This window comes from Numenius arquata, chromosome 2 (assembly GCF_964106895.1).
Source record: "Numenius arquata chromosome 2, bNumArq3.hap1.1, whole genome shotgun sequence".
Taxonomy (NCBI): Eukaryota; Metazoa; Chordata; class Aves; order Charadriiformes; family Scolopacidae; genus Numenius; species Numenius arquata.
The window spans coordinates 18,314,135-18,327,200 of NC_133577.1; the positions used below are offsets into that span (position 1 = coordinate 18,314,135).

General features: G+C 35.8%; 1 protein-coding gene across 1 annotated transcript in view; it reads right to left on the reverse strand.

Moving 5' to 3' along the window:
* The window catches only part of PDE10A (phosphodiesterase 10A), a 186,699-nt gene that overhangs the window by 25,841 nt on the left and 147,792 nt on the right, over positions 1 to 13,066 (reverse strand). The window contains exons 9-14 of the mRNA XM_074168084.1: positions 11,316 to 11,374; positions 8,602 to 8,653; positions 4,943 to 5,085; positions 2,636 to 2,728; positions 1,798 to 1,984; positions 242 to 384 (exon numbers count right to left, since the gene is read on the reverse strand). Of these exons, the coding sequence (XP_074024185.1) occupies positions 242 to 384; positions 1,798 to 1,984; positions 2,636 to 2,728; positions 4,943 to 5,085; positions 8,602 to 8,653; positions 11,316 to 11,374 (677 nt within the window). The remainder of the gene's footprint in view (positions 1 to 241; positions 385 to 1,797; positions 1,985 to 2,635; positions 2,729 to 4,942; positions 5,086 to 8,601; positions 8,654 to 11,315; positions 11,375 to 13,066) is intronic.

The following is a 13,066-nucleotide window of genomic DNA, read 5'->3' on the forward strand; positions in this document are numbered from 1 at the left end:
TCTGAGTAGGTATTATTTTACATCCTTGATAGATAAAATTTGTCCACAGGTTATTAAGTATAACTAAGTATAAGAAAGCCAGAGATAAACCCCTTTGATTTTAGGATAGTACAATAATAAAAGTGCTTCCTACAAAATGATCCACTACATGTAGGGGAAAAAAAAAAAAAAAAAAAAAAAAATCATCTTTTTCACAAACTGATACAAGATGCAACTGTCGCTATATGAGAAAAATACTTACAATTCAATTTCTTTATAAATATGTGGAGGCAGTGTACAGTGCATGAGGTTTTGCCACTCTTCTGCTGTACAAACACTGTGGTAGGATAGCTTCTCCATCGTTACACGGTAAATACACTCTGAATGGCGAATTCTGTGGTACATCTGAAAAAGGGAAGTCATTCATGAGTGTGAAATTTTAATAAAGGAAAAAACATTTCCTTCCTGTATTCAAGCACTTATTCTTAAAATAAACATCTGCAAAAACGTTAGTGCTTTTGGCTGCTCAACTTCACACATTAGAAAAGTGACAGATTATATGAAATTCAGTACATCTGGAAAACTGGGCCTTCTATCACATCATTCTGCATCTACTCAGTCAGGTAAACATCTAAGGCTTGGCTGATTTTTCACTGCATCTGAGCTCTCCCAAGAAAAAGAATTTAAGTTCAGGAGTTAGAGCTCAGCCCCTTGCAATATGTTAACAGAAAGAAAACTGATAGCAGGGCACAATTAATGTTTTCTGCCACTGCATGAAATCAGCTATTAATTGGTATGAATAACTGCTACCTATGCACAGTAAAAAGTAAATGAGATGTTTATCATGCCTACATTACTATGCAATAACTGTGAAAAATAAGTACAGTTAATTATTGAGAGGTTCAGACAGCTATTGCAGACATGGCATGGCTTGTAAACAAGCAAGGATACAATAATTTTACTAGTAAAGAAAATGCTCTGGAGCAATATGCCCTGAATGGTAACATTCACCATCTAAAAAGAGTGAACTCACACACAACTGAGTGATTGCACAGTCCCAAATTTCATTTAGATGCAGGAATTTCTACTTGCCTTGAGTCATATTGAACAAGTCTAAGTAATCGTTAATAAAATTTAGTGCTGGAGCATATCAACTTGATAAAATGGCTTAATGCAAATCACCACGCTGAACTGGCATTGCATTGTATCTTACCTTTCTTCTGCATTGCATTTTTATTGCACTTACTCCATTTTTATACTCACATAGTAATGATCATTAAAATGCTTACGCTTCCTACAGGAATAGTAATTTCTGTGATGATAAAGGGTTTGAAAACAAAAATAGCTACCCACTCCTATCTAGAAGCATGGATAATTATGAGTATACAGCACAGCATATAAACGTATAAACTGATATCTTTGAATATTAAACATATGGAATCGAGAGAATACATAACTTCTCCATCCGCCAGTTAAATTTGTAAAACATGTACTCTGCATTTATGAAAGTAAATAAGAATCATACTTTCTAATGGAAAAGAGACGACAGACAGATATACACATTTCAGAGCTTGCTCTCAGTTTAGCTACACCAAATTGATGTATCCAGTACAATTATTTCAGAAAGCATCAAATGAATCCCTATCATCCTCTTAAAATACAATTATTCAGCAAGGAATTCAATGACTCCTGTTTCCTCATTAATTCAATGAAACAGACTTATGAATCACTTAAATTATCTGGAACATCAAAATCCTTTAGTAGGATTCTGTCTTCCCACTATAACCAACAGCTGACAAAACTGTAAATAAAACTTACATTAGCACAGTGTAAGGCTAAAGCACAAAAGACTGCAAACATTTTAAAGTTGTTCTCATCAGTTTTAGAGAAGGCACTTCCACTTATTTTGTTCACCATCTGCACAACACCTATTACGCTTCCTCGGCTTACAATAGGCATGCACAGGATATTTCTGGTTGTGTAGCCCGTGTAGAGGTCTACTTCTCTGGGAAGCCAGAAAAGAGAAAGGAAAAAAAAAAAAGGAAAAAAGATTTAATATTATTAATGAATATTTAATATCTATTCCTTGATTCTCAGAAATGTTGATGTACAATACACTAAATAGTAAGTAGATGTAATTAGTACCTGCAAGAAGTTCACCTCCAAAGCCCTCAAATATTTCGATCTACTGTGTCATATTTAGAAAGAGCTTTTTAATCCTTTAATATCCATTTGCAAGATAAAGAATTAATACTTCCTCAAATGTACAGACAACTTATTCGTAAAATTAAAGAATACATTCAGGTACTTAGGCATGCTATTTTTTAGTAAATGTTTTTTTCCTCCCTTGAAAGGAATCAGATTGCAGGGAGGCTAATAAAGAAAATCAGCAACAGCCTACCTACCTGGGAAAAGTTCCGTAACAGGAAAAAGAACTAGAATTTTCTCCATTATATTTATATTTGATAAAAATAATATTTTTTTGTTGCATCTTAAAAATATCTCTGATGGTTAAAGCATTTAAATAGATATCTATACGTTGTCTTCTCACCAAAGCATCACAGCTCCATAAATGTATGCTAATGTGAAATTTAAGTAGTAAATTTAAGTAAAAGATTTGGTGAGCTGTCTTCACCTCTCATGAATAACATCCTACCTGTTAAAGCGTGGATCTGCATAGGCATCAGGGATGTTAAGGACTTCTCCTGTTCTTGCCACTTGACCAGCTATTCCTTTTTCTATAGAAAATCTGCAGAAAATAAAAATGTGGATTAGCCGCAACATGAACTACCTGGAAAAACATTTTTCCAGTGGAGTCTGTCTTGGGCACGGTAATGGATAGTTGGTTCCCAACCAGCACAATTTTGATGCTTTGAGGAGAAAAATCTTAACAAGACAGCAACTACTAGTAAATAATAAGATAAGCACATACTAACAGATACTTTCTGAAAACATCTTATATAACTACACAGCTTAATGCAAAAGATACCATAATATGACCATTTTAGTGACAAGAATTCAAAGTCTTCAATAACCCTGGGGGAGTTATGCTTCATAAACAACACATTTGTACAGAACCTGAGACTTGCATTTACTTTTAAAAAAGTTATTGATTTTATCATCAATTTTACGTATTCATATTATGAATATTAATGAATATTCTTCATATTAAGAACATTACATATTCTTTAAACACATCATAGGTGATACGGAACTTGATTTTTATTTTTTTGGGGGGCTGTTAGGTAGGGCAGGTGGATTTGGTAAAATAAACATTGGGAAAAGATCGGTCGAAATTTCAAAGCTAAACATAATATGCGTTTGTCATGTACACTTCAGAATAACTAGCTTGTTTCGTCTCATGACATGCAAACAACGCCACGGTAGTAAGTGCATCCCTTAATCACCACAAGAAAGTTGAACACAATCCTGGATTTGAATCAGAAAAACCTACAGGTCTGTCTTGTGAGGAAATAATTTTCAATTCTTTGACATAAAACAGTTATGACACACAAGCACAAAAGAATTTGTGGAGAAAAATAATTAGAAAGAATCACATGTGGAACACTTTCAGATCGAAATGTACTTAAGTAGTATCCTGCCCCCACTGAAGTTAGTGACAAATCTGACAGGATTTCACCCTGCACACCTGATTTTAAGTTATTTTCTTCTGCCGTTCGTTATATGTACATCACACCAACTTAAGGCTCCTTCCTGATGACTGACTGACTCAGTGTCACTTTCTTAAAGATATTTAAACTGTACTTCTTGTTCAGTATACAGAACCCATGAAATGGCTTACACCCTTGCGCTCAGAGTCAACATTCAATAATTTTCATACAGAAAAGAGAGAAAGATATAAGCATGAAAAACAATTAACAAGGAGGAGTAGGGAACTGTATGTTAAAGCAGGCCACCTTCTTTAATTTACGCCACCTCCTTGCTTGTCAGTATGTAAATTGCACCAATCTTGACTCCTTCCCTTCTCACTCACACAATGTAGTAAGTGGGAGTGAGTCTGTCTAAAGGAGTCTAAGTGAAGACATGAATCACATCTCATATCAGCCTAGAACTTTAAAAGTATAAGGACAAAACGAAAAAAATTCTGAGAAAATCTATGCTGAGTATTTTATCAAAATTTTAGTGCAGGATATTTAGTCATACATTTCTTTCTTTTTAAGAAGCTGCAGGTTTAAAACCTGTATGTCTTTGAAAATCTCGATGTGTATCTATTGAGGATTCATAATTTTTTTGTTTTGCCTTTTTCATTAAAAAAACGTGTATATGCATAAAAGTTATGCACTTGTGAAATGAAGCAGAAATACACATCTTTAGGCAGAGAATCCTATGTATTCAGTACAAGCACACAAACATTTTCAAATTCACCACTTCAAGCATACTTCAGAATCACAATTATTTACTTGTTTGAAAATAATCTAAATTCACTCGGAAAAAGTAAAAATAAGTTACTGGACTTGAAATCTTCAAAACCAACGACCAGTCCACACTAGATTCTACATATGCCTAGTCCATCTGTAAGAAGAACAAATTGTGATTTCCTTGCTTTGGATGTGCTTGAATCGCACAAATTTCAATTCCTCTTGGGAACCCTCTTGGGAAAAAAAGTCCCATACTGGCAGACTATGGATTAGGTGCATCTTTACCTGCACCTTTACCTACCTCAGAACACCTCTGTTTTTTTCCCAACATGATTTCCAAAAGGACCGCCTCCGGAAGACGGCATTTCCAGGAGTGACGTTATAGCTTCAGAGACGTTGTTTCGATGGCACTGCAATGTCATTCCCAGAAGTACTACCTTCTGGAGGCGGGTCCTGGTGGGAATGATATCACAGTATGACAAGTATTGTCAGGGTACCTGCAGATAGGCACAGAGACTGGGTAATAAAATGCCTGCACATCCGTAGTTATAATGAAACTGGACTCTTCTGCTAGCTACTCTTACCTTATTTCTTTGGTCTTCTTGAAGACAGGTTTCCCATCATTTTCTTCTCCAATATCAAAAAGGTCTGAATACAGCTCCTTATTTTTGTGGTCAACCTGGAAGAGTGCACACCTATCTGCATTCACCAGGTTTTTTGCATATATCTATAGACAAGAAACAAAACTAGAGTTAATGATCATGAGTTAAATTATCTTCAATAATTTATCTGATAAAAACACAAGTCATTTGAGAACTTATCCATAATGAAAATCTGTTTGAAGAAGTATCCACCTTCACCGCAATCTTTTAGGATATAATTAAAAATGAAAGTGTCTTTTATTCAATATTTTGTTGTAAATTAGAGTGTTCCTCTCTTTGAGAAATGCGGGAATATCTTTAGAGGCTTGAATGTTTTCTTAAAGAAAAAAGGCTTTCCTATTACACAGCTTTTGAAGTACAAGGAATGCTTTTCAAAATGGTACATTTCTTCCATCTATGTTTAGATGTTATTCTTCTTTACTTGATTTTAAATAGATAGGATAAGGCAAGACTTAAGAACATTTTTAGCTTTTTGTCTTTATCCTTAATGCAAATATATTGCTATTGAATATATGGAAAAGACAGACATAACAGAGAGGCTACCGTTTATTTCTAAAGGAGATAAATGTACCTGTAAAACATAACAATGAACAAATAGGGTAGATTATAATTGTCATAATTATCACTGTCATTATGACTGTCCTATGCAGCAGGATAAGAAATGGCTGCACCCTCCAGATGCTAGGGACAGTTCTCGCACAAAAGCTGAGACCTAGTTCTACATGAACTAACCAAAGCCCACACGGTACCACCCATAGATAAGGAAGCACCACGATACAGCAATAGACTTGCATGGTCTCTATCTTACTTGGAACCAGGTAGCTTGATCTTAGCAAAACAAACTGCCAGCCAACTGCATGGACTTTCTGAGAACAAGAGGAAAGAGTGAACCAGAGTCGAATAAGGATCAGTGTGTTAACTAAAGATGCCATATAGTCAGGTTCAAGAAACTGCTCTATCCAATTCAGGTATGTCTCCTATGTTTCTTACCCACTCATAAAGTATAGTAACTGCATGGTAGAGCATAACCTGAAGTGGATCTTGCTCACCTTTTAAAAATTGTACATAATAGCTATCTAGTCATTCAGCCACAGAAAGAGGCTGAGTACATCTTGGTATGCAATGCATGCAGGTGGCATGTCTTAAGAATTCTCAAGACTTCCATAAGAATGAATTAAGATTTCCCCCCTTCACTTGTCTTTCAAAAATAAAAAAAAAACAACCTAAAATATTTCATTTCATATTAATGCAAATAAACAAATGTTAGACCTTGGCAGACAAAAACCCCCATGAGACAATAAATCATTAGTTGGGAGACTCTAATTTCATGTCATTTGAGCTGTGTAATGGGAACTGCACAGAAACCACCTAGACCAACTGTACAAAACATGGAGAGCCCTACCATACTGACAGAATCTGTGGCTGGAACGATTCTGTTGCTTTCTACTCCATTTGCTCCACCAGAGCAGTAGAAAGTCAGGGAGGCTGCAAGCTAAGAGGTAACTTTTGTGAAATATTTCCCACACAGAGAATTAAGAAGTTTAAAGATCTCAACCACTCACACCATTTATTCCTTTGCTCAACACAGAATGAGTATAAACTGTGCCAAAAAGGACAAGGGGTCCAGTAAATGCTTCTCTACACCCGTTCAGAAATTGTATCCGATTTCATTATCAATGATAATGATTTCCTTATCAACAGCAGTGACACAATTAAAACTTTTCTGTTCTAATGCATATGACCCAAGAACTTACCTTGGTCATGACTCACACTTTTCAAAAATAACTGCTTAAACACTACTAATTGAGAGAAATAGTTAATGGGATGAAAAAGTCTTACTTCGTAAAGCCCTAGCTCAAATCCAGGCCAGGGGCTGAAGAGGAATATCAATACAAAAGGTATGCTTTGCATTGTCAATAGGAAGGCCAGCGACCACCTTTTGGGTAGGTTGCTTGTAACTACTCAAACATATTGGTAAGAAGATTTGCAAGGCAACTTGAACTTTTGGTTCTCCTCTTTGCCTCTATATTCAAAAACACACTTATACCACTAACTTTGCTGAGGGATTTTAATGGAAATTAAAATGAAAAAAATGCCAAAATCCCTGTTCTTTTTTCTTTATAATTACAGGAACAAATCAAACTTTAAGTGCAATCACCAAACGGTAAAGTAGTGAGGTGAAATTGAGTTCCACTCTTGTCTTACTGTGAGACACAGAATAAGCCATATAATGATAAAATCACACTCCCATAAAATGGCAATAAATGTGTAAATGCGTAATTCAATGCATTGGCCCAAGAAACAGCCAACTGCTTCAGCTTACAAAGGAAGCTGAGTATGAAACATCTATGCAGGTTAAAATGCCGAATCATGATGCAGCCAAGTGTTGGAAAAGATGAAAGAGTGAGTGTATTTTATTGCCAATTGTGTTTTCCACCAGACCTCTATTCATAGGGAAGAACAGGGAAGAATATCAATATTTGTTCTCAATGCCATATGTTATATTACACCAGTTCTTTTAAACGTTAAGCTATTTTTAAGCAGTTCATTTAAATTGGAAAAGTCAACGTTCAGAAATGTGTCCTATGTGCTGAATTCTTGACTGTGTACTAACTAGAATAAGACAAACACTGCAGAATATTTTCCATTACTAATTCAAGTTTCTAAATAAAACCACTTTAATATTGTTTGCATTCTAAGTTTGTTGTCTTTGAATAGTCTAGCTAAGAATATCACTTTGAAGACAGGAGCAAGTATCGGAGTACTGTTGGGAGAGTAATTTTTTGAATATGCAAATTGAAACAATAGTATCACAGACCTGATTATGATTTACATTCAGGATACAATGAATGTTCCTAAAGCTAAAAAGCATAGTTCATATATCAAACACTCAAAATGTGCTACAGACCACCAGTGCATATGTATTTGTAAACACTATTCAGGAAATAATTTTGAATTCAAAATTGATTCAGAAAATTATAATGTGTTTCAGAACTGTACTTTAATTCATTGATTAAAAAGTCTTAGTTATTTCAATGGACTTGGCTTTAGTGGTTTTTATAAAACATTGACTCTGTCACACTATTTATGGGTTTAAGTACTTTTGCAAGGCAAAAGGGATGTCATGACTGGCACACCTCGTTCAGCAACTGGAACAAATACTCTACGAGTGTTTGACCTCTAGTCCTTCCTACAGATGCTAACTTCTTCAGGAGTGTTTTGCAGCATGTGGCAAATTGAATTTTGGAAAAAGGAATCAATAAAACAAGCTGAAATAAGAAGAAAAACAGAAGCCTTTCTGTTACAATTTTCAAACTTCTCTAGAACACAATAGTAACTATTTAGTTCAGAGACAGTCACATTTTATTGCTTATGAAAGCTGTGAAATGAAGTTGTTGCAGCAATGAAAAAAATCAAGCTGACCTTTGCCACCTTCTTCCATATAGAGATGTTAATACTGTTTGTATTGTGTCCATTACATACAGTTCATATATTTCAATGAAGCAATGTCTTCAAGGAAAGGAGAATGAAGGGCTTCAATAACTAAGACTAATAAACTTAGAAGTGAAAAAACAACTTACCATTATATGTTCAAGTAGAGAATCTATTGCAACTATATTATCAAAATACGTTCTGCAGAGAAAGAGAAGTCAGTAAATATTGGCATTTAGTCAAACACTTCTCAAATGGCTGTCATGGGCTCTTGTTTCACAACTGCTTAACAGTGGAGCCCGAAAGGTAAGGACAAACCTTTGCACCTTGAAAATCACTGACTGGCTTGCTATAGCACAAAGAATTGAATAATGGTCCTAGCTCTGTTCCTTTAAGCCATTATTCTGTAATGATGGAATTGTAGAATATTCTCTATAATATGTAGAATTTTCTCTGTAGAAAAGCAAAAGACTACCAAACATTGCTTACCATGGATCAAATAGGCCCCTGCTGAGCAACACCAAGAATGTATCAGAATGCTTTGGCACTCTTTACACACTGAAAATTTTAAAAGAAGCAGCAAAAAAAAAAGAAAAGAAAAGCAATCCAGAAGATGATAAAAAAAAAATAATTATTTCTTCCATTGCTGATACTTATTATCTACACGCTTTCAAAATATTTCATTAGGTTTATGCATACAGGACTATGTATTGAGAACTAATGAAAACTATGTATTGTAGCAAAATTCAAGTCATATTATCCAATCTTAACTCTATTTAAAAGGCAACAAAATTTATAAAACTCCTAATGTATCTTCTCTATCAACCCAGGTGTATCATGTTCAAGTTACAGAGCAAGACTGATCTTGTAACTTGGGGGGGGGGAAAAGGTATCTCAGTTTCACAGCAAAGTGGTAAATGTCCAAGGACAGTCAAGAACATTGAAAGATAAAGGTCACACTTATTAGTAAAAGAAGTCTAAATCTTCCGCATGCCAAGTCTTAATAACCCTTGGATTACAATGTTCCCAGCAGACAGAAAGACATTGTCCCACAGCCTTGAACATATATACAGCTCAGTTCTGTTTGGGTCTCCTGGAAAGGAAATATATAATAGGCTAGTCTTACATTGTCAGGGACATGAAGAGGTGGAGCACTGCATACTATGCCCTTTCTAAAATGTTACAGAACATGTCCCAGTGACATTGCATGCTAACAATTTCCTCACTGAATAGGAAACCCTCTTTCCATGTAAAAAAAGGTACAAACCATTTCTAAGAAGAAACTAATTATTTTCTTGCTTGCAAGTCTTTACCTACATGAAGTTAAGGTAAGTTGTTATTAAACGATATCCCAATTTTGTGGCTCAAAATATAGGGCTTCTTTTTTGTTAAATCTAAACAATTCTAGCAATTGACAATTAGGTATGAGAGGTATTTTCTTATAGAAACAACCTATTAAATATTTGCAGTATTTATTGAAATTTTTATCTTAAGATTTAAAAATCATTACAAAGTTCTTTAAAACAATCTCAGTATTATGTACCAAGAGTAAATTGCCAGCCCATATAGTTGGGTAGATTAATCCAGAGTTCTCTGGTAAACTGCCTCAGTTCAGATGTTAGCAAAATAAAAGCACTCAGGAAAGGAACATAATGGTGCAAGAGACTGCAGCAAGTGGGTCGCTCTGGCAAGGGAATGATGAGAGTGCCCTTTAGGAGACAGGCTCTGAACGTAAGCTAAAATTTAAACAAATGTCATCCCTGAAGAAAAAAGCTAGGAAAAACATCTGGATATATCCAGCTTGCCCTCTTTGCAAGGGGTAGACTCCTCCCTGCTGTATCGTTCCCCATTCCAGGCGTGTCAACTCAGCTGCCTGCATTCCTGAGCAATGGCATAGGAATCTTGGATGTCCTCTGATCTCATCAGTTTGAGAATTGTTCATCAAGATCCAGAGAAGTGTTTGTAACAGCAAAAATCTGAGACATCTCATTTTTCCGCAGTATCATCAGGCCTTAAAAATTCTTCAACCAACTAGTTTGATAAAATACTGTTAAGTACCGCAGACTGTGATTTACCAAAAATACAACTTTGGTTTGTCTTTTCATTTATTGACTATCTCTACTGTTTAAAGTTGCTAATAGCAGCAACAAAGAAAAATGAATATAGGAAGAGCAGATCGCCTAAAACACTAAATTGACTTTGCAAGTCTAAGCACAAGCTTTCATGCTCTCATTGTGTTTTCAATTTAATCTTACATTCAAGAAATTAAAAGAAAACATACTACATGTAGTTACAGTCTCTGAAAACAAAAAGCGAGCCTCCAGAAAATGCAGGGAAAGAACAATCATGCGGCAGCCCTGATTCTTTAAGGATATATCCCTGAGGAGTGTATACTTATACGTGTGTGTGTATACATACATGTCAAAAAGCCGGGCGAGAAGCTGAAGCAAGCTAACTACTGTTTCATAAAGTCCTTTCAAGCCTTCTAAAATTGGCCATGAAAAGAGATAGCAAGCCTATTTGTCACTTCTCAAAAGAGAGCCACATTTAACTCTGACAGAAGAGGGGAAAAAAGGCAAAAAAAAACATGCAAAAGACCAAAACAATAAATAAATTCTGTAAGGTATAATTGGATGTTACATTTTCTTCTGTACCACCACAAAATAAAAAAAAATTAACAGGTATGCACCACTACCACCCACATCATTTGTTCTTGTCCCTGTGCTGAAGTTTGCCCACCCTCCAGGGTGTGCCTTCGCACCTGCGTGTGAGCTACAGAGTAAAACACGGGTAGACTGGAAGAGCCATGTTAGAAAAGCTCATCAAAATAAATTGATGAGATTTGAGTGCAAATCACACTTACTTCGATACATCAAGCAAGAAGTCATTCAGTTCAGTCTGCTTAGCAAGGCCCCGGCACACCTGGAAGCACAGATCACATTATCATTTGCTCCAAAACAACACTGAAGTCAGAGGGAAACTGAAGTCACACAATCTACCCATTTAATTTGTATGAAAAAAATACCACACTACTAGTATATGCATATGTTACAGCACTGTATAAAATTAACAGCTGGATTTGTGTGCTGGGCTTCAATCTTAAGTTATCTAGCTGTTGAGTTAAAACTGTCAAATGCAAGTAACTTCTTTCTTAAGGCTGTCTGAAAGATGTTGGTTGTTACACTTGTTCATGCTACCTCAAAGGTTGCCAGTGAATGCGTTTATGGAATCAACTTAATGACACCTCTTTATCCAGACTCTCAGCTCTTCTGAGAACGTCAAATATTTTGCTTGCTTTCTTCCTTACCATACTTTTACCACTTTTTTTCCAGGTCACCAAGTAGCATGTAGACACAACTGAAGACTGACATCAGGGAAGTTTAAGTAAGCTAAGTAGCAGATGATAGACGCTCAACTTTGGGAGAAATCAGCATGAATATGAACACAAAAAAATAGTACTCATACTATATTTTAGAAGGAAAATGTTAAATGAAGCAAAGCTGTGAACTGTACTTTTACTTCACCTAATTGCATACTCTGTATCTAAAGTGTAATTGTGCACCTGTATGTTACTAAAGCAAGTACTTAGGTCAAAAAAAGAAAACAATCCTCTACTGTTTGTACCTTTTACATGATAAAATATCACTCAGAACTAGTACTACCTTTCATCCATGCAATGCAAATATAAATAAATATGTAAAATATGACAAACCACATTCACAAGCCTTATTCTCACATGTAATTAGGTAACTAGGTACAACTTCTTGATATACATTGCTTCCTGAAGCGCAGCTGTGAGCCTGGCAGGCATGGCCCAATGCCAGATCAAAACTTTTGCGTTCTTCTCATGCAAAAACTTGGGAAGGGTGAGCCTTCTGCTTAGCAGAATGGAGGGACATGAAAATGACCAATGAACAGGCTTATAGTAAGCTTTCTGTGTTTTGTTTTCTTAGGTGTGAAAAAGATTTCAATTAAAGAGGGACTCATTACAAAGTGAAGCTACAACTGCACACAATTGCAATTCTACTAGTGTACAACGGTCTACATCAGCTAATTCTGCCTAAATGTGCCAGGGTGAATGAGCATCCTAAACAAAGTCAATGACCTCCAGCACCAAGGCGGCAAATATTACAGCCTAGAAAAGAAAAGCAGGAAGCTTTGCGTGAGTCTTCTGCCAAATGTGTGGAAGTCTCTTTGGAAAAAAAAAAAAAAGACACAAACTTTCTCCTGTGAGCTGACAGAAGAACCTATTTTAGCATCATCTGCGAGTTGAGGGAATGTTTAGTTTCAGTGTTACCATCTTCTATTAGCTGAAGTAACAAAACCTATTAGCAAAGCTGCTGGGGTTTGCTAGAGCAGCTTGCACTGCATGCAGCTTCATTAGGCACCCAACTAGGGACAGCATTAAGCATCCTTAGAGGGAGTAGTTACAGGACCATGAAGTAGCTAGCAACAATGGCATAAGGTAGGCTTTAGCCAGCAACACCTAATAATCTCAAACTGAATACCAAAGCAGGGGGAAAGTAACCAGTTGTCCCAGTGGTTGCGTTCTTACAAGAAAACTGCAAAGGTTTTATAATTCTGCTTCAACAATTATTTATGTACTTTGTTAAT